The sequence below is a fragment of the Bufo bufo genome, chromosome 1, assembly GCF_905171765.1.
Source record: "Bufo bufo chromosome 1, aBufBuf1.1, whole genome shotgun sequence".
Taxonomy (NCBI): Eukaryota; Metazoa; Chordata; class Amphibia; order Anura; family Bufonidae; genus Bufo; species Bufo bufo.
Window position 1 is genome coordinate 161,312,351 of NC_053389.1, and position 21,492 is coordinate 161,333,842.

A 21,492-nucleotide genomic window follows, 5' to 3' on the forward strand; every position below is an offset into this window, starting at 1 on the left:
TCACAGGAGCCCAGAACTGTACACAGTACTCCATGTGTGGTCTGACTAGTGATTTGTAAAGTGGCATAAAAAATTTCTGAATACAGAAATTTCTAAAATCCAAATTTCATCAAATAATGAAATAATGTACAAAGTGGGGTCAAATAAACAAATAGGAACCAAACACTTTCTTGATCAATATTTTAAATGTAATAATGCAAATCTATAACCTCAGATCAAAAATAGGGACATTTAAGGAGAAAAGAGGGACAGGGGGACTTGAGTCCAAAATAGGGACTCTTGGGAGGTCTGCATCTACCATTTATAATACTGGTGGCTTCTCATGTGGCAGGTCGTCCATTAGGCCTCCTTAGACACCAGGGCCCAGGTGCAGTTACTGCCCTAGTACTCTCTGTACCCTCTTCATGGGAGAGGCATTCAGGATATGCTCTCCTATATAACATATTCATAATTCTTGAATAGAGGGATTGCATATTTTGGGTGGATCACAGGATCTATAATTACATTATTCTTCTCATGCATTGAGCTACTAGAGAGTAAGACAATAACTGCAGCATTGTAGCAATGAGAGGGGCTAATGCTGCAGACAATGGGGTCCCTCAGAGCCCAGTTAACCAGTAACTTTTCATTGTCCTCTGCTTTGTGATGGGAGGGACCTTTGTCACTTTGTCCAGCTTCCCCGTGAGGAAATAGGAAACAGAAGTCCCAGAACTGGAAACAGAGGAGGGTCCTTATCATCAGGCTGAGCCCAGGGATGTGACCAGGCTGGAAGGCAGGGCGGACATTTAGAAGTCTGGGACAGTTTTCTGTGGACACGGGGGATCTTCTGGATCTAGTATGGAGGCTTCCGTGACCTGTCGTTTTTTCCTGGTTATAATGGTGTGTGGTGCAGATAACGTCCCACTGCAAGGTGAGTACTCTGATGCTGGGAGTCCAGTTATTGTATCAAACTGCTGGGGATGTAGAGAATCTCGTCTACCCCTCCTTTATAGAGATAGAAGCAGAAAATCTCACACTGTGTTGTGAGAACGATATCTGAGCTATACATCTTGACAGAACAGAGGCGATGTACTGTAGCGGTGCTTGCAGGGTAAAGACTTCCTGCTTGCTGTATAGCTGATCCTGGGTTCTATACCGCTAGCAGCATATAGATTCTGTGTATATAATAAAGGATAATTGGGGCCTAGGACATTAAAGGGGTATTCTAGTTCATTTAAGTTAACTATTAGATCATGAAAACAGGGGCCCCTGTACCTCCTTCAGCCCCCTGAAATGAATGTAGTGGCCGGTCCAGCATGTGGGTGTGCGCTCGACTATCAGGAGATAGCTGAGTGCTGTACTCGGCTATCTCCACAACTTCTATAGAAATGAATGGAGCGACCACGCGCATGTGTGACCAGCTGCTCATTTCATTTTAGGGGCCTGCAGGGGGAATGGGGCCCCTATTCTAGTGATCGGTGGGGGACCCAGCGGTAGGACCCCCACTGATCTAATAGGTATCACCTATCCTGTGGATAGGGGATAACATAATCTAACCTGAATACTCATTTAGAGCCAGGTTCGCATGGCAAAAATCAGAGGCAGATTGGTAGAAGACTCATCAGTAGTGATGAGCGGCATAGGCAATATTTGAATTTGCGATATTTTGCGAATTTTTGGCCAAATATTCGCCATAAATTTGCAAATTCGAGAATTCTTGATCTCCAGTCATTGTTTACTTGTTTGTGAAAATCGGCAATGTAATATATTCGCAATTAGAATATTCAACACTATTCGCGAATCCAAATATATAGCACTATATTCTAAATATATATGAATTCTCGAAGTGGCGATATTCGCGATTTAAATTTGTGATTCAAATATTCACGCTCAACACTACTCATCAGCTGAGTTTTTGGTGGAGGAAGTGGTGCCAAATACATTCCACATGCATCTCCCACTCATCGCTGTATTTGACCCCGTTCCTATTGACTCCTATGGAAAACCACCAACTAATCTGCTTGAGAGAAATATCATGCCACTTCAAGTGTTTTTCAAATCAGCTGTTGAAAAATACTCTGCCATGTGCACATGGCTGATTTTTTTTTATTGAAGTCAATGGGAAGCTGTTGATGGATTATGCAGTGGGAAAAGTCTTTTTATTGCTGCTGAATCAGAGACAGATTTGTGAACATAGCTTCAAGGGATATCATATAAAGAAACAAAAATTCTGCAACATTTTTTAATAAAGATTGTATTTCAAATACCAAGATCTATGTATGCTGAAAGTGAATGGCAATTTGTTTACATTTGAAGTTTAGAATGAGCCCATAAAGATATAGTCCCGGTCACACAGCTGCCCTAAGCATTCAGGACAGGAGGTAGGTTTCTATGCTTTTTGTCTCTTGGATTGTCAACAACCTTGTTTCAAGCTGTAGTTGTGTGAACGTAGGACTAGATTGGCTTGAATTTTCAGCTTCTGAATGTCAAGAGAAATTCAATTCACTGACAGCACATACATATGTTGTGTGTGTCAGGGGTGAAACTACAAAAACTGGGCGCCATAGCAAATTTTTGAACCTCCCACCCTTCCCAAACAACTGCCGCTCAACCCCTCATCCCACGGCTGGTCAAGACTGCCCAGGATCCCATATAAGCCCCCTCACCCACTCAGTCACATAAAAGATATGAAAATGAAATGCTTACTAGTGCTGGACAAGGGGAGGAGTCATGAATTTACTTTACAGTATGCCCTGCGGACCCTGTACAGTAGTTATGCCTCCTTAATGTCCCCTTCACAGTATTTATGCCCCAATAGTAGTCCCACACAGACCCCTTAGTGCCCCTACACAGTAGTTTTGCCCCCTTTTGTGCCCCCTTGACAGTAGTGCTGCACCCTTAGTACCCCCACACAGTAGTGCTTCCCCTTAGTTCCCTCACACAGTAGTCTTGCCCTCTTAGTACCCCCCCCCCCCCCTACAGTGATGAAACACCTTTAGTGTTAATAACATAAAAAAGTAATACTCACCTACCCCAGTTCCCCGATGAACGGAGCTCATTCTGCAGGGATGTCAGTCATCATTGTGCCTGCTGAGCAGTAGGGGACACAGGCCAGAGCCAGGCTGGGGGATGAACCTTGACCCATGCACTGTCCTAATCATCCCAGCAGACAGTGTCACTGCTTCACGCCTACTGCTGGGGATAGCACAGGCTAGAAAATGAGGCCCGGGCCTTAATGGATTCTGGGCCTCAGTCCGGCTATTGTGTCTGTCATCCATTATGGCCCTTGCCTCTCTTGGTAGTACACACACAGTAATCATTACTGTGTGGTGTATACTGGCAGATTTTATATAATGATGAGAGTGATAGGTTAAGTCTAAATGCTGTACAGCTGGGAGTGTAGAGAATCTGTCATCTCTTACACCACTGGGGATGGAACATTTTAGTACAATGGGGGTTACTATCACAGACTGTTACACTATGAACTACATGGATTTCTAGTTTTCTCAGTTTCTGTCTAGGACCAGTACTGCTGGGTGTGTAGAGATTCCTGTAATGTGTAATACATTATATAGCATGCCTCTAGATTCTCATTACTTGAAGCATAGCGATTCTCAATGTGTCACTGGCTGAGTGATAAGGGTACAGCTCAGGGGCGTAGCTAAAAGCTCATGGGCCCTAGTGCAAGAGTTCAGCTTGGGCCCCCCTTCCCTCAGTGCTTGTTGGAAAGGGGCAGGGGAGCACGTAGCGTTTCTGCTGCCTGAGGCAAACATTGAAAGGGCACCCCCTCATGCCAAATTCTTGACCTAACCCCTTCCCTGCAGCCAGAGGTGTAAATTGACCAGCATGCACTTTCTATAATGCCAGTGTCTTATGTGGCACAAGGGTCTTTGGGCCCGTCAGGCTCCTGGGCCCAGTAGTGACTGCTACCTCTGCACCCCCTATAGCTACGCCCCTGGTACAGCTAAGGCTACTTTCACACCTGCGTTCAGGTGTCCGCTCGTGAGCTCCGTTTGAAGGGGCTCACGAGCGGTCCCGAACGCATCCGTCTGGCCCCAATGCATTCTCAATGGAGGCGGATCCACTGAGAATGCATCCGCCTGCCAGCGTTCAGCCTCCGCTCCGCTCAGTGAGCGGACACCTGAACGCTGCTTGCAGCGTTCGGGTGTCCGCCTGGCCGTGCGGAGGCGAGCGGATCCGTCCAGACTTATAATGGAAGTCAATGGGGACGGATCCGCTTGAAGATGACACCATATGGCTCAATCTTCAAGCGGATCCGTCCCCATTGACTTTCAATGTAAAGTCTGAACGGATCCGCTCAGTCTACTTTCACACTTAGAAATTTTTCTAAGTTATAATGCAGACGGATCCGTTCTGAACGGATGCAAACGTCTGCATTATAGGAGCGGATCCGTCTGATGAAACATCAGACGGACCCGCTCCGAACGCTAGTGTGAAAGTAGCCTTAGCAAGCTGCTGATTATTTCCAAGAAAAAACAGCAGAATTTTGAAAGCAGTAATAGAGAAAATACAGCATAGGGTGCGCTGTTTTACAGGTTGCTACACTTAGCTTACAATATAGCTAACTTTCATGCACATGATTGTATCTGTATTCCAGTGCGCAAATTATGGATACCTTCCGTGTGCAATCCGCTTTTTTTCAATCCCATCAATAGACAGGACTAGTCTCATCCACATTACAACGTGACCAGAATAGGACATGTTTCTTAATATGAAATAAATGGGTCAGTGTGCTATCCACAAGCACATGGATGAAAAGTACACTCATGTGCATAAGGCCTAACCCGAAGGTCAGGGCTTCATAGCAGAGAAAAAGAACACTAGGGTAACCTGCTCACTTGAATGGGTCCGCAATCACGGAGATGATGCGCAACGGAAGCACGGCTCGGAACCCCACAGAAGCACTACGGAGTGTGGGGTTCTATTTTTTTGCGGTGCGGACGGATCGCGGACCCTTTCAAGTTGAATGAGTCTCGATCCGTCCCGGCCGCCACACAGACGTTGCCCGTGCATTGGGGTCCGCAAATTGCGGTCCCCAATGCATGGAACGGATGCACAACGTTTGTGTGCAAGAGGCCTTAGAATAATAGTCTCCAACCTGTGGCCCTCCAGCTAGTGCAAAAGTACAACTGTCAGCATGCCATGACAGCTATCATCTGTCAGAGTGCTGGGAGTTGTAGTTTTTAGAACAGCTGGAGGGCCACAGGTTGAGGATCATGGGCATTGCTGGCATGAATCATGTATGTAGAATGCTCTATTCAGCATCACAATGTTTATTTCCTGCCATTGTCCTGGTCCAGTAAACACAGCAGCTGCTGGGGTCTAAAAATATAGGAAATCTGCGCAGCCTGCGACTATCATCACGGTCCCTTATTGTCCCTTTACTCTCTGAAAGTTCTTCCTGTTGGGCATTCCCGACATTTTTGTGCTCATTTGTCAGTGATATTTTCAACCATTATATTAAGCAAATCTCATATGTGTGGTCTGATTATATATACAGTTGCAAGAAAAAGTATGTGAACCCTTTGGAATGATATGGATTTCTGCACAAATTGGTCATAAAATGTGATCTGATCTTCATCTAAGTCACAACAAAGACAATCACAGTCTGCTTAAACTAATAACACACAAATAATTAAATGTTACCATGTTTGTATTAAACACACCATGTAAACATTCACAGTGCAGGTGGAAAAAGTATGTGAACCCCTAGACTAATGACATCTCCAAGAGCTAATTGGAATGAGGTGTCAGCCAACTGGAGTCCAATCAATGAGATAAGATTGGAGGTGTCGGTTACAGCTGCCCTGCCCTATAAAAAAAACACACACCAGTTCTGGGTTTGCTTTTCACAAGAAGCATTGCCTGATGTGAATGATGCCTTGCACAAAAGAACTCTCAGAAGACTTATGATTAAGAATTGTTGACTTGCATAAAGCTGGAAAGGGTTATAAAAGTATCTCCAAAATCCTTGCTGTTCATCAGTCCACGGTAAGACAAATTGTCTATAAATGGAGAAAGTTCAGCACTGCTGCTACTCTCCCTAGGAGTGGCCGTCCTGTAGAGATGACTGCAAGAGCACAGCGCAGACTGCTCAATGAGGTGAAGAAGAATCCTAGAGTGTCAGCTAAAGACTTACAAAAGTCTCTGGCATATGCTAACATCCCTGTTAGCGAATCTACAATAAGTAAAACATTAAACAAGAATGGATTTTATGGGAGGATACAACAGAGGAAGCCTCTGCTGGCCCAAAAAAACATTGCTGCACGTTTACAGTTTGCACAAGAGCACCTGGATGTTCCACAGCAGTACTGGCAAAATATTCTGTGGACAGATGAAACCAAAGTTGAGTTGTTTGGAAGACACACAACACTATGTGTGGAGAAAAAGAGGCACAGCACACCAACATCAAAACCTCATCCCAACTGTGAAGTATGGTGGAGGGGGTATCATGGTTTGGGGCTGCTTTGCTGCGTCAGGTTCTGGACGGATTGCTGTCATCAAAGGAAAAATTAATTCCCAAGTTTAGAAAGACATTTTGCAGGAGAACTTAAGGCCATCGGTCCACAAGCTGAAGCTCAACAGAAGATGAGTGTTGCAACAGGACAACGACCCAAAGCATAGAAGTAAATCAACAACAGAATGGCTTAAACAGAAGAAAATACACCTTCTGGAGTGGCCCAGTCAGAGTCCTGACCTCAACCCAATTGAGATGCTGTGGCATGACCTCAAGAAAGCGATTCACACCAGACATCCCAAGAATATTGCTGAACTGAAACAGTTCTGTAAAGAGGAATGGTCAAGAATTACTCCTGACCGTTGTGCACGTCTGATCTGCAACTACAGGAAACGTTTGGTTGAAGTTATTGCTGCCAAAGGAGGTTCCACCAGTTATTAAATCCAAGGGTTCACATACTTTTTCCACCTGCACTGTGAATGTTTACATGGTGTGTTCATAAAAACATGGTAACATTTAATTCTTTGTGTGTTATTAGTTTAAGCAGACTGTGATTGTCTATTGTTGTGACTTAGATGAAGATCAGATCACATTTTATGACCAATTTGTGCAGAAATCCATATCATTCCAAAGTGTTCACATACTTTTTCTTGCAGCTATATATATAGTGATCTCTTACTATATATATATATATATATATATATATATATATATATATATATATATATATATAGAAAGAAAACCACTGGCAGCACCACCCTGAGAAGTATGGAAAAATAGATGGGTGCAATGTCCAAGTACGGTAAAAGGTGCTTACCCACTTATAGAGAACAAAAATCGGACTGCACTCCAAGCGACTCTTCAGAAAATGTGTTTTATTCACCCATTTGGTGGCAAAAGCGACGTTTCGGCTCAAGCATGAGCCTTTCTCAAGCTTGAGAAAGGCTCATGCTTGAGCCGAAACGTCGCTTTTCTCACCAAATGGGTGAATAAAACACATTTACTGAAGAGTCGCTTGGAGTGCAGTCCGATTTTTGTTCTCTATATATATATATATATATATATTATATATATTGTAAGGGATCGCTCTCTCTCAGGGGGACTTCTTTGACAACAGGGTTCAAGTCCAAAAGGGGCTTTATTTTGTCATTTCAGCACCATCACACACATAAACATCGAAAATAAACACCTGCCCGTCTGGGCTCTACCTAAGGCCTCATGCACATGAACGTATTTTCTTTCCACGTCCGTTCTGTTTTTTTTGCGGACCGCATATCCGTATATGGAACCATTCATTTCAATGGGTCTGAAAAAAAACGGAAGTTACTCCGCGTGCATTCTGTTTCCGTATGTATGTATTTCCGTTCCACAAAAAAATAGAACATATCCTATTATTGTCCGCATTATCGACAAGGATAGTACTCTTCTATTAGGGGCCAGCTGTTCCGTTCCGCAAAATACGGAATGCACAAGGACGTCATCAGTATTTTTTGCAAATCCGTTTTTTGTGCACCACAAAATACATACGGTCGTGTGCATGAGGTCTTATATACGTGTTGCCTCTACCTCACCTATACAGGAAGTGCAGAATTATTAGGCAAGTTTGTATTTTTGAGGATTAATTTTATTATTGAACAACAACCATGTTCTCAATGAACCCAAAAAACTCATTAATATCAAAGCTGAATATTTTTGGAAGTAGTTTTTAGTTTGTTTTTAGTTTTAGCTATTTTAGGGGGATATCTGTGTGTGCAGGTGACTATTACTGTGCATAATTATTAGGCAACTTAACAAAAAACAAATACAGTGGAGGAAATAATTATTTGACCCCTCACTGATTTTGTAAGTTTGTCCAATGACAAAGAAATGAAAAGTCTCAGAACAGTATCATTTCAATGGTAGGTTTATTGTAACAGTGGCAGATAGCACATCAAAAGGAAAATTTAAAAAATAACTTTAAATAAAAGATAGCAACTGATTTGCATTTCATTGAGTGAAATAAGTATTTGAACCCCTACCAACCATTAAGAGTTCTGGCTCCCACAGAGTGGTTAGACACTTCTACTCAATTAGTCACCCTCATTAAGGACACCTGTCTTAACTAGTCACCTGTATAAAAGACACCTGTCCACAGAATCAATCAATCAAGCAGACTCCAAACTCTCCAACATGGGAAAGACCAAAGAGCTGTCCAAGGATGTCAGAGACAAAATTGTAGACCTGCACAAGGCTGGAATGGGCTACAAAACCATTAGCAAGAAGCTGGGAGAGAAGGTGACAACTGTTGGTGCGATTGTTCGAAAATGGAAGGAGCACAAAATGACCATCAATCGACCTCGCTCTGGGGCTCCACGCAAGATCTCACCTCGTGGGGTGTCAATGGTTCTGAGAAAGGTGAAAAAGCATCCTAGAACTACACGGGAGGAGTTAGTTAATGACCTCAAATTAGCAGGGACCACAGTCACCAAGAAAACCATTGGAAACACATTACACCGCAATGGATTAAAATCCTGCAGGGCTCGCAAGGTCCCCCTGCTCAGGAAGGCACATGTGCAGGCCCGTCTGAAGTTTGCCAATGAACACCTGAATGATTCAGAGAGTGACTGGGAGAAGGTGCTGTGGTCTGATGAGACCAAAATAGAGCTCTTTGGCATTAACTCAACTCGCTGTGTTTGGAGGAAGAAAAATGCTGCCTATGACCCCCAAAACACCGTCCCCACCGTCAAGCATGGGGGTGGAAACATTTTGCTTTGGGGGTGTTTTTCTGCTAAGGGCACAGGACAACTTATTCGCATAAACGGGAAAATGGACGGAGCCATGTATCGTGAAATCCTGAGCGACAACCTCCTTCCCTCTGCCAGGAAACTGAAAATGGGTCGTGGATGGGTGTTCCAGCACGACAATGACCCAAAAAATACAGCAAAGGCAATAAAGGAGTGGCTCAAGAAGAAGCACATTAAGGTCATGGAGTGGCCTAGTCAGTCTCCGGACCTTAATCCAATCGAAAACCTATGGAGGGAGCTCAAGCTCAGAGTTGCACAGAGACAGCCTCGAAACCTTAGGGATTTAGAGATGATCTGCAAAGAGGAGTGGACCAACATTCCTCCTAAAATGTGCGCAAACTTGGTCATCAATTACAAGAAACGTTTGACCTCTGTGCTTGCAAACAAGGGTTTTTCCACCAAGTATTAAGTCTTTTTTTGTTAGAGGGTTCAAATACTTATTTCACTCAATGAAATGCAAATCAGTTGCTATCTTTTATTTAAAGTTATTTTTTCGATTTTCCTTTTGATGTGCTATCTGCCACTGTTACAATAAACCTACCATTGAAATGATACTGTTCTGAGACTTTTCATTTCTTTGTCATTGGACAAACTTACAAAATCAGTGAGGGGTCAAATAATTATTTCCTCCACTGTATATACCCATTTCAATTATTTATTTTTACCAGTGAAACCAATATAACATCTCAACATTCACAAATATACATTTCTGACATTCAAAAACAAAACAAAAACAAATCAGTGACCAATATAGCCACCTTTCTTTGCAAGGACACTCAAAAGCCTGCCATCCATGGATTCTGTCAGTGTTTTGATCTGTTCACCATCAACATTGCGTGCAGCAGCAACCACAGCCTCCCAGACACTGTTCAGAGAGGTGTACTGTTTTCCCTCCTTGTAAATCTCACATTTGATGATGGACCACAGGTTCTCAATGGGGTTCAGATCAGGTGAACAAGGAGGCCATGTCATTAGATTTTCTTCTTTATACCCTTTCTTGCCAGCCACGCTGTGGAGTACTTGGACGCGTGTGATGGAGCATTGTCCTGCATGAAAATCATGTTTTTCTTGAAGGATGCAGACTTCTTCCTGTACCACTGCTTGAAGAAGGTGTCTTCCAGAAACTGGCAGTAGGACTGGGAGTTGAGCTTGACTCCATCCTCAACCCGAAAAGGCCCCACAAGCTCATCTTTGATGATACCAGCCCAAACCAGTACTCCACCTCCACCTTGCTGGCGTCTGAGTCGGACTGGAGCTCTCTGCCCTTTACCAATCCAGCCACGGGCCCATCCATCTGGCCCATCAAGACTCACTCTCATTTCATCAGTCCAAAAAACCTTAGAAAAATCAGTCTTGAGATATTTCTTGGCCCAGTCTTGACGTTTCAGCTTGTGTGTCTTGTTCAGTGGTGGTCGTCTTTCAGCCTTTCTTACCTTGGCCATGTCTCTGAGTATTGCACACCTTGTGCTTTTGGGCACTCCAGTGATGTTGCAGCTCTGAAATATAGCCAAACTGGTGGCAAGTGGCATCTTGGCAGCTGCACGCTTGACTTTTCTCAGTTCATGGGCAGTTATTTTGCGCCTTGGTTTTTCCACACGCTTCTTGCGACCCTGTTGACTATTTTGAATGAAACGCTTGATTGTTCGATGATCACGCTTCAGAAGCTTTGCAATTTTAAGAGTGCTGCATCCCTCTGCAAGATATCTCACTATTTTTGACTTTTCTGAGCCTGTCAAGTCCTTCTTTTGACCCATTTTGCCAAAGGAAAGGAAGTTGCCTAATAATTATGCACACCTAATATAGGGTGTTGATGTCATTAGACCACACCCCTTCTCATTACAGAGATGCACATGACCTAATATGCTTAATTGGTAGTAGGCTTTCGAGCCTATACAGCTTGGAGTAAGACAACATGCATAAAGAGGATGATGTGGTCAAAATACTCATTTGCCTAATAATTCTGCACGCAGTGTAGAGAGCCGTTGACACATGGGATTATATCTGGCTTCCTCAGCCATGTACAGTCCAGCAGCCTCCAGGCTGTCACCACACCAGCACCCTTGAGGGGAGATGGTCCAGAAGTCCTCCCAACTCTGACCGAGCGACCCTCATTCCGTAGGCGTCGCTGGGCCCGCCAAATTTCAGGCTTTACAAAGCCTCGTGGCCCCTCAGCCCTCCTGGCTGAGACCACACAGAGCCTCTCAGGCTTCCTCAGCCTTTCTCCTTCCAAGTCATACACAGAGGGTTGTTTTATCCCTCCTTGATTACAGCAGCAGGCTTCACCTGTGATCACTTCCAGCAAAAGACAGTACATGTAGTGGAAGGGTGTGGACTGGCAGATCCCACTACCAAACCTATCCCCCAGTCCACATGAAATCCAGCCCAGAACAACATCTAGACAAAACTGTCTTAGCAAACTACACTTTGCTGAAACCACTGCAGCTTTCTGGATTTCAGTTATCTCACCCAGCTGAGGTATCTAGGTGGGATATACACGCTTTCCAGCACTTATACTGTACACATCCCCACAATATGTACATAGAAACACATATACATACAGTAGTGTGCTAAATTTTAGGCAGGTGTGGAAAATATGCTGCAAAGTGAGAATGCTTTCAAAAACAGAAGTGTTAATAGTTTATTTTTAACAATTCACAAAATACAGTACAAAGTGAATGAACAAAAGAGAAATCTAAATCCAATCGATATTTGGTGTGACCATCCTTTGTCTTCAAAACAGCATGAATTCTTCTAGGTACACAAACACATAGTTTTTGAAGGAACTCAGCATGGAGGTTGTTACAAACATCTTGGCGAACTGACCTCAGATCTTCTGTGGATGTAGGCTTCCTCAGATCCTTTTGTCTCTTCATGTAATCTCAGACAGACTCGACGTTGAGATCAGGGCTCTGTGGGGGTCATATCTTCACTTCCAGGACTCCTTGTCCTTCTTTGTGCTGAAAACACTTCTTAATGACATTGGCTATAAGTGAAAACTTACTATTAGAGCGGTACTGAGATCTCATGGTCTGTTGCAGCTCACAGTTATCACAGTGCTATTCCAACAATACACCCTTATGGGATATGCCCAAATTGTACCCTGAATGTGAAATAGATAAAGAATCACCCCCTCTACATTTGTGCCCTTTAAAACCCAGCTGCAGAGGGGTGAAGAGGTGGAGTGAGTCAGCCACCCACTATTTGTTAACCTAACCCAAGTGCTTCATGGCCGTAACTTGACCCATGACTTTTAATCCCCAGAGGCCCAGACCACTCCTTATCTGCTTCTCATACATACACAGCACAATTTCCTTCAAGGGTACAGCCCCATGGTGCAGCTGGCCACTTGTGGACAAGCCACACACTCCTGCGGCAGACAATAACCACATAATTTTACCACAAAATTGTGCAGCCATTGGAGAGTGTGGTTTGGCCCTTAATCTGTGATCAGAACACAAGTGATGGATTATGAGACATTTTGGATTGTCAGATTCTATGAGTGAAATATAATGTGGACTTGCACAATCGAATAATGACCCATGTTACAGTTGTGAAATATACTGATTGGCACCCGGCTTTCCTGGATTCTGATATAACAAATAAATTGATTTAAATTTACCAGGTATATAATGAATGGTCGTTATACAGTTAAAAGAAAATGATAAATTAATATTAATACTTTATTCTTTTGTTTAGGTTCCAAATCCCGCACAGATGACTTCATGCCACGTATCATAGAGCATCCCTCTGACCTGGTTGTACGACGGGACCAGCCTGGTATCATGAACTGCCGTGCTGAGGGGAATCCGGAACCCACCATAGAATGGTACCGCAATGGAGAATCCGTTAACTTCTCTAAAGGCCACAACTCCCTGATCCCTGGGGGTTCTCTGTTCTTCTTACATATCAAAGGAAGGTCAGATGAAGGGGTCTACACCTGTCTGGCAAGAAACCACCTGGGGGTGGCCATCAGTAGGAACGCATCACTCACCATCGCCGGTAAGAACCTGTGCAATAATCTCACATCAATGGAAATCTCAGGGCCAGATTGGGAACTTGAAGTTCCTTGTTCCCAATGAAAAAAATCTGTAACAGACCCCCACCTACAATTTATAGTACTGGTGTATTTTTATGTGTCAGATGGGCTCTTGGCCCCCTTCAAGCACAGGAAACCCTACAGCTACACCCCGGTCTATATGACACTATGAAAGATCATAGGCCCAGATTTACTAGTCCTGTAGATAGTGCAAATTTAGGGGGTATTGTGACTATTTGCTTGGTTCTTTCTTGGGTTCTGTTTGTTTATTTTATCACAAATTACCATTGAATTTTTCAGTCTAAAGTCTCACCTCATTAATTATAGAGGTTTCCAACAGTCTGTACACCAGCAGGGAACCTGAGTACACTTGTGACTTGAGACAAAACTTTTCTTTGACCCTTACTAAATGCAAACACCCCTAAGGGCTCTTTCACACTTGCGTTATTGTCTTCCGGCATAGAGTTCCGTCGTCGGGGCTCTATGCCGGAAGAATCCTGATCAGGATTATCCTAATGCATTCTGAATGGAGAGAAATCCATTCAGGATGCATCAGGATGTCTTCAGTTCCGGAACGGAACGTTTGTTGGCCGGAGAAAATACCGCAGCATGCTGCGCTTTTTGCTCCGGCCAAAAATCCGAAACACTTGCCGCAAGGCCGGATCCGGAAATAATGCCCATTGGAAGGCATTGATCCGGATCCGGCCTTAAGCTAAACGTCGTTTCGGCGCATTGCCGGAGCCGACATTTAGCTTTTTCAGAGTGGTTACCATGGCTGCCGGGACGCTAAAGTCCTGACAGCCATGGTAAAGTGTAGCGGGGAGCGGGGGAGCAGCATACTTACCGTCCGTGCGGCTCCCCGGGCGCTCCAGAGTGACGTCAGGGCGCCCCAAGCGCATGGATCATGTGATCGCATGGATCACGTCATCCATGCGCATGGGGCGCTCTGACGTCATTCTGGAGCGCCCCGGGAGCCGCACGGACTGTAAGTATACCGCTCCCCCGCTCCCCGCTCCTACTATGGCAGCCAGGACTTTAATAGCGTCCTGGCTGCCATAGTAACACTGAAAGCATTTGGAAGACGGTTCCGTCTTCAAATGCTTTCAGTACACTTGCGTTTTTCCGGATCCGGCGGGCACCTCCGGCAACGGAAGTGCATGCCGGATCCCAACAACGCAAGTGTGAAAGAGGCCTAAGGCTACTTTCACATTAGCGTTTTTCTTTTCCGGCATAGAGTTCCGTCACAGGGGCTCTATACCGGAAAAGAACTGATTAGTTTTATCCCCATGCATTCTGAATGGAGAGTAATCTGTTCAGGATGCATCAGGATGTCTTCAGTTCAGTCGTTTTGACTGATCAGGCAAAAGATAAAACCGTAGCATGCTACGGTTTTATCTCCGGCGAAAAAAACTGAAGACTTGCCTGAATGCCGGTTCCGGAATTTTTCCTCATAGGAATGTATTAGTATTCAAAATACCGGAATGCCGGATCCGTCCTTCCAGTCTGCGCATGCGCAGACCTTTAAAAATGAGGAAAAAATAAATACCAGATCCGTTTTGCCTGATGACACTAGAAAAATGGATCTGGTGCAATGCATTTTTCTGACTGATCAGGCATTATTCTGACTGATCAGGATCCTGATCAGTCTGAAAAATGCCTGATCAGCCAGAAAAAATGACATGCGTTTGCATACAGTTTGCCTGATCAGGCAGTCAGTTCAGGCAACGGAACTGCCTGCCGGAATCAAACAATGCAAGTGTGAAAGTACCCTAAAAATGGTGCAAATGCATCACAAATATGGGGCAATTGCCTACTCCACAAAGAAAACATGCAAAATCATTCAGGCACAGCGCACCTGATACATTACCATCCTAGACCGGCTGTCTAGACCTGCAGCAGATTTATCACAGGGGCTCAGGCTGGATGATAAATATGGTGCAGGTTTAGACTCTTTTCTCTAAGGCCCCCTGCACAGTGTGCTTCCCGTTGCCGTATTGCAGACCGCATTTGTGGATCCGCAATACACGGGTGCCGTTCCGTGGGCATTCCGCATCACGAATGCGGACCCATTCACTTGAATGGGTCCGCAAATCCGGATATGCAGAATGGTGCAGAACGGAAGCACAGAACGGAACCCTACAGAAGCACTACGGATTGCTTCCGTGGGGTTTCGTCCCGTACTTCCGTTCCTCAAAAAGATAGAACATGTCCTATCTTTTTGCGGAACGGCCGGATTGCGGATTAATTAAAGTGAATGGGTCTGCGATCTGCCCCACAGACTGTGTTCGTGCATTGCGGCCCATTCGTGTGCAGGGGGCCTAACTCTATACCAACCGACTTCGAGCAAGCTAGAAAACAGTTCAGAAAACTTATTTGCGATAAAGTGTACCAAAACGACACCACTTTTTAGACAGATGTTTAGGCGCAGACACATTTTTAAACCTAGGCCATAATCTCTGCAAAGCTGAGGAATTATGGTATGACCACATGGTGCAGTTGTGTCATGGTTAAGTACTGCGGGGCCACATAGCTTCCTCTTTATTAACTAATGAATACTGCACTGTTTCATCGGTCTGCATTGTTAATGGTCATTGGTCACATGGTATTGAAGGTGCCATGTGGCCATTAACAATGCAGACAGATTAAACAGTGAGGTCTCATTAGTTTAACAACAACCAATGCTTGTACATGCCCTCATCATCTCCCACCTAGACTACTGCAACACTCTCCTCTTTGGCCTTCCATCTAGCACTCTCGCACCCCTCCAATCTATCCTCAACTCTGCTGCCCGACTAATCCACCTCTCACCCTATTACTCCTCTGCCTCTCCCCTCTGCCAATCCCTTCACTGGCTCCCCATTGCCCAGCGAATTCACTTCAAAGTACTAAGAAGTACATACAAGGCCGTCCACAACCTGTCCCCTCCCTACATCTCTGAGCTACTTTCCCGATACATCCCCACACGCAATCTACGATCCTCACAAGACCTCCTTCTCTCTTCTCCTCTTATCGCCTCTTCCCTCAATCAACTCCAAGATTTCTCCCATGCATCCCCCATACTCTGGAACTCTCTACCGCAGCACATCAGACTATCACCTACAGTGGAGACCTTCAAAAGAAACCTGAAAACCCACCTCTTCAGACAAGCCTACAACCAGTGACCCTTCTGACTCTATACCGCCATGACCAACTTCACCCTCACCTACTGTGTCCTTCTACCATACCATGTAGATTGTAAGCCCTCACGGGCAGGACCCTCTCTCCTTCTGTACCAGTCTGTAACTTGTCTTGTTTATGATTAGTGCAATTGTCTGTATTATGTATGTGCACCGCTTCTCATATGTACCGCGCTATGGAATGAATGGCGCTTTAATAATAAATAATAATAATAATAATAACCAACTGAGGCTTGTATGGTTGTGAGATACTCAACTGGAACATGGCGACACAACCGCACCCTGTGGTCGTACCCTTAGGCTAGGTCTACACGACGACAATAAGTCGCGCGACAGATAGGGCACAATTATACTGCAACATTTGCCACACAACATTTTGTTGCACCAATGTTGCGCAACAATTTTTATAATGGCAGTCTATGGTGTCGCACTGCAACATGCTGCAACGGCGATAGTCGCAGAAAAAAAACATCTCAAATGGATTTTCTGCGATGCAGTCGGTGCAACAAAATGTCGCATGACATTGGTGCAACAAAATGTCGCGCGACAAATGTCGTCGTGTAGACCTAGCCTTAAAGAGTAACTAAACTTTTGAATACATTTTTGTTAAAATATCCAATGTCATAATAACACTTTTTGTAATATACTTTATTAATGTATTTACCGCCCCTAAGGTGCACCTTTCCCTGTGTGCTTAAAATTTACTTTTCTGTACACCGCTGACTTCTCAGCGGTGTTTGGAGTACACCGTTTCTCAATAGGGCCGCAGCGCAGGGAGTATGGGCAGGAGCACACATTGCAGCTCCTGCCCGTGCCCCCTGGATGTTTACGAAATCCTGGCATAGCACATAGCGGTATTATTAGTCTGACATTAGGGACATTTTAACAAAAATGCATTCAAAAGTTTAGTTACTCTTTAAGGTCCTTCTACTCGGCCCGAGTTTATCTCACCATTTTTTGCCTGCATAAAAGAACCAATCAGCCGACAAACTAGTGATTGCTCACTTGTCTGCTGATTGCTGCCCTCTTTACACTGGGTAGTAATAGGGAACATAGTGGGGGTCATTTAACAAAGGACTTGTGACTATTTTAAGGCCCCTTGCAGATGAGCGATGCGGATTAGGTCCGGATGCGTTCCAGATGCGTTCAGTTCATCGGATCTACTATTGAGACTCAATGGCGTATGGATGGATGACAGAACCATGTTTGCCTCCATAGATGTCGAGGCTTTATATAGCTCAATCAAGCATTATCTGGGCCTGAAAGCAGTTGAAAGCTATCTATCAATGAGGGACAAAAGACGCTCTTTACACAACCAGTTTACATTGGATCTATTGAACTTTAGCCTAACCAAGAATTACTTTATCTTTGATGACCGATATTACCACCAGCTCAGGGGTACCGCAATGGGCAGTTCCTGCGCACCGTCGTATGCAAATTTTCTCCTGGGCTGGTGGGAAGCCAACTATATTGGATCAGAGAGGTTGGAAAAATGGCAAGATATGGTAGTTCTGTGGCTAAGGTTCGTAGACAATATTTTTGTACTCTGGAGAGGGACTGAAGACTCGTTTGCGGAATTCATGGAGGTGATTAATGATAATGATCTTGGTCTAAACTTTACCTCTGAACACCATCATGATTCATTACCATTCCTTGATGTGTTAATAGAAAGAGGTATGGATATCAACATAATCACCTCCGTCTACCGCAAAAAGACGGCAACTAATAGTCTGCTCTGCTAGGAAAGTGTTCATCCCTATGCCCTACGAAAGGGTATCCCTAAGGGTCAGTATCTTAGACTCCGTCGAAATTGCTCGACCATGAAGAAATTCAAAGGTCAAGCCAGGGATCTAAGAAACAGGTTTAGGGAAAGGGGGTACCCCGACTGAGTTTTGCGAACAGCTTATGAACCAGCATGTATCGAGAACAGAGATATGCTCCTTATCACCAAGAAACAAAGGACAGGGTCATCCATATCCCCCAATACTGTCTGAATTATAGGCACTTTTGATGATGCCCATCAAGAGGTCAGACAGGTGCTATCTAAGTACTGGGATATACTAAAAGCAGACCCAGACTTGGAAGAAATGATAGGACCGTATCCCCAGATAACATATAGGAAGGGAAGAAGCCTAAGGGACAGACTAGTAGATAGCCATTACCAGCCTCCTGCAAATCCTGGTAATTGGCTTTCAAGGAGGCCCCTGGGTACATTTAAGTGTGGTAGGTGTACGGCCTGTAGTCAGGTTCTGAAAACTAAGACCTTCACTGGCTCTAACACACTTAGAGAGTATTCCATTCAGGATTTTGTGAACTGTCTGACTACGGGCGTAGTATACCTGGCACAATGCTCTTGCCCCTTTGACTATGTGGGCAAAACGAAAAGAGAATTTAGACGTCGTATTAGAGACCATGTTAATGATGTCCAAAATACAAAACGTCAGTGGCACGTCATATTAACCAGTGCCACGGTGGGGACATCACTTGCCTTAAGTTTACAGGCATTTAACATGTTCCCAAACCAAGGAGGGGTGGAGATTGGGACAAAATGATCTTGAAGGCGGACGCGAGATGTATACACAGACTTAAATCTGTGACACCAAATGGTTTAAATGAATATCTGTCGTACAAACCCTTTCTGTAAAGTATCCATCTATTAAGGAAATATCTCTGTATATGCCTAATCAATAAATACAACCCCCCCCCCCCCCTCTATTCCTTGACCTCTCTTCTCTCTCCCCCCTGTATACCTAGGGAGCCTATATCCCCATGTAAGAGACTGAAAGAGCATGGGTGTATAGTGTAGTGGAGACAGTACCCGGTCTCTCCATATTGAATAGCACCTGCCTCTAATCTACAACTGACCTGATGAGCATTAATAATGAATCACTAGGTTAGAATATATAATGTAGTGCTATTAATATATTCAGTTATCTTTCTCTCTCTGCTCCTGTGTAACCGCTTTTTAGCTGCCAGGACAGACAGGGTTAATGGAATTCGGGCTTCCTTCTAGCCCGTTTTGAATATCACCCTCTTTCCTCAATATTATGCACAGCCCAAAATTATACGACGTGATCGTAAACAAAGTCTTGCTGCATTGTGAATCAGCCGGGGACGCGGAGTAAGGTCCCCATAGTAACAAACTACGCCCACTGACCAAGTCACTTCCGGCTAGCAACGGAGCGCAGCGAGCCCGGTCCTGCAAGAGGCGGCACCTCGTGACTCCCTGCCTCCGTGCGGAATTGGCAGGCAGTCTCAGTGGGAGCAGACAGTGTGCGGCACACCCACAGGGCCTATTGGTCAATTGAAGTGTGGGTGGAGCCGTGTGCATTTAAAGAGACTCCAGTGTATGAACACATTGCCACTGCCGCAACATTCAAACGGAGCGCTGCCACTGCTCATGGTGCTCTGATATATCCATGCCCCTGAAGAGCCAATTCTTCACTTGGCGAAACGCGTCGGATGATGGTACAGAAAAGATCTACTAGGGAGGTAAGAGTTTAGGGAACTTTAGCACAGGCCCGAGGTTCCAGAGGCTGGGGGTCGTCCTTTTTAGGGCGAGTGCCCCGATTACAGCCATTAAGGATTCCCTGCCCATAGACTAGGTGACATAGGGCTAGCACTTAGGGAGCGTTACCTGCCTCATCACTAGGCTACCCCCCCCCCCTGCATATAAGGAACCATACTAGGCCATCTATGTGACTATAGACCCTGTTTTCCCTCCTAATTAGTGCAGTAGTTCACTTTACTTTAGTGTCTCATTTATTTTATTAGAAACAAATAAAAGTTATATCTTAACTTTAAATAATAAGGCAACTCAGTTCAGTATATATAACGCACAAGTAATGCGTGAAAAACAACGCTCATGTACACAGGTCCGGATTCAGTGCAGACGCATTGCACCTGCGCGGAATACTCGCTCGTGTGAAAGGGGCCTTAAGGTCTAAAATAGTCACAAATCCCCTTTTTGACCAGCCGTGCGACAATATCAATTTGCACGGTCAGTGACGAAAAGTTTAGGAGACTTCTTGCCCCGGCAAATTTACTAACATGTCCACCAGGAAACAGACGTACATGGTGGCCAAAAACTATGCCAGCTTGGGGCTGGTGTAGTTTTTCCAGCAGGCCTACGGGTGCTGGAGGATTAGCCAAATATATGATGAGGCATCAAAATTAGAGTAATGCTATGGGCAGCGCAAGGGGAAACAAAGTCCATTGTGAAAATGCCGCTCTTGGTAAATGTGCCCCAGTGTTCTTAGGATGCCTTCACAGGAATTTCTGAAAACTGAAAATCACCTCCATTATTTGAAACATATGGATTTCTACAAGCCCCATTCAGATTATGAACCCTCTTTCTGCTGAACACCTGCCCATAAAAGAACCATTAATCTATGTAATAATGCAGATTTATGTATCCTTCATCAACCCAATTGATTCTAAAGCCTCGTTCACACGTCCGTGTTTTGGTCAGTGATTGTGAGCCAAAACCAGGATTGGAGCCTCCACAGAAATAAGGTATAAAGATCTGCACCTGTTCTGTGTTTAGAGCCGCACCTGGTTTTGGCTCACAGTCACTGATGGAAATCACTGACCGAACACTGACGTGTGAATGCAGCACTAACCTGATCACCACCAGCCCGGCCACCGTATCTCCCGACGCGGTCATGTGAGGCACATAGCTACAATGCACCCTCAGCCTCTCAGGCAATCCTGTGCATCCGCTGATACTGAGAACAATGACTAACGAGCCGATTAATTAGCAGTGTCATTAATTCCTGTCAAGCATGCAGGCAGCATCTTTCATTAACACTCGGATTGCTGTTAAGTTTTTGTTTTTGCTTGTTGGCTCCCACGGGATTTCTATAGAAGCAGCCCCTGGGGTCAGCTTTAAAGGGTTTCTGTCACCCCACTAAAGTGATTATTTTTTTTGGGGCTAGTTAAATTAGTTATATAGCGATATATTAAAATATAATAGTGTTCCTTACTTTGATCCAGCAGTTTAGTCAAAAAACGAAGTTTTATCATATGCAAATTCGGTCT

At 44.5% G+C, this 21,492-nt stretch overlaps 1 protein-coding gene across 3 annotated transcripts in view; it reads left to right on the plus strand.

The window, feature by feature from the left end:
* Window positions 1-717: 717 nt before the first annotated feature.
* Window positions 718-21,492, plus strand: part of ROBO4 (roundabout guidance receptor 4) — a 140,065-nt gene continuing 119,290 nt past the window's right edge. For 2 of the 3 annotated variants that reach the window (XM_040431121.1, XM_040431123.1), the window contains exons 1-2: window positions 718-910; window positions 12,937-13,239. In XM_040431121.1, the coding sequence (XP_040287055.1) occupies window positions 838-910; window positions 12,937-13,239 (376 nt within the window). In that variant the 5' untranslated portion in view covers window positions 718-837. Of the gene's footprint in view, window positions 911-4,672; window positions 4,826-12,936; window positions 13,240-21,492 lie in introns of those variants that run through there. The other variant, XM_040431122.1, reaches the window with a different exon arrangement.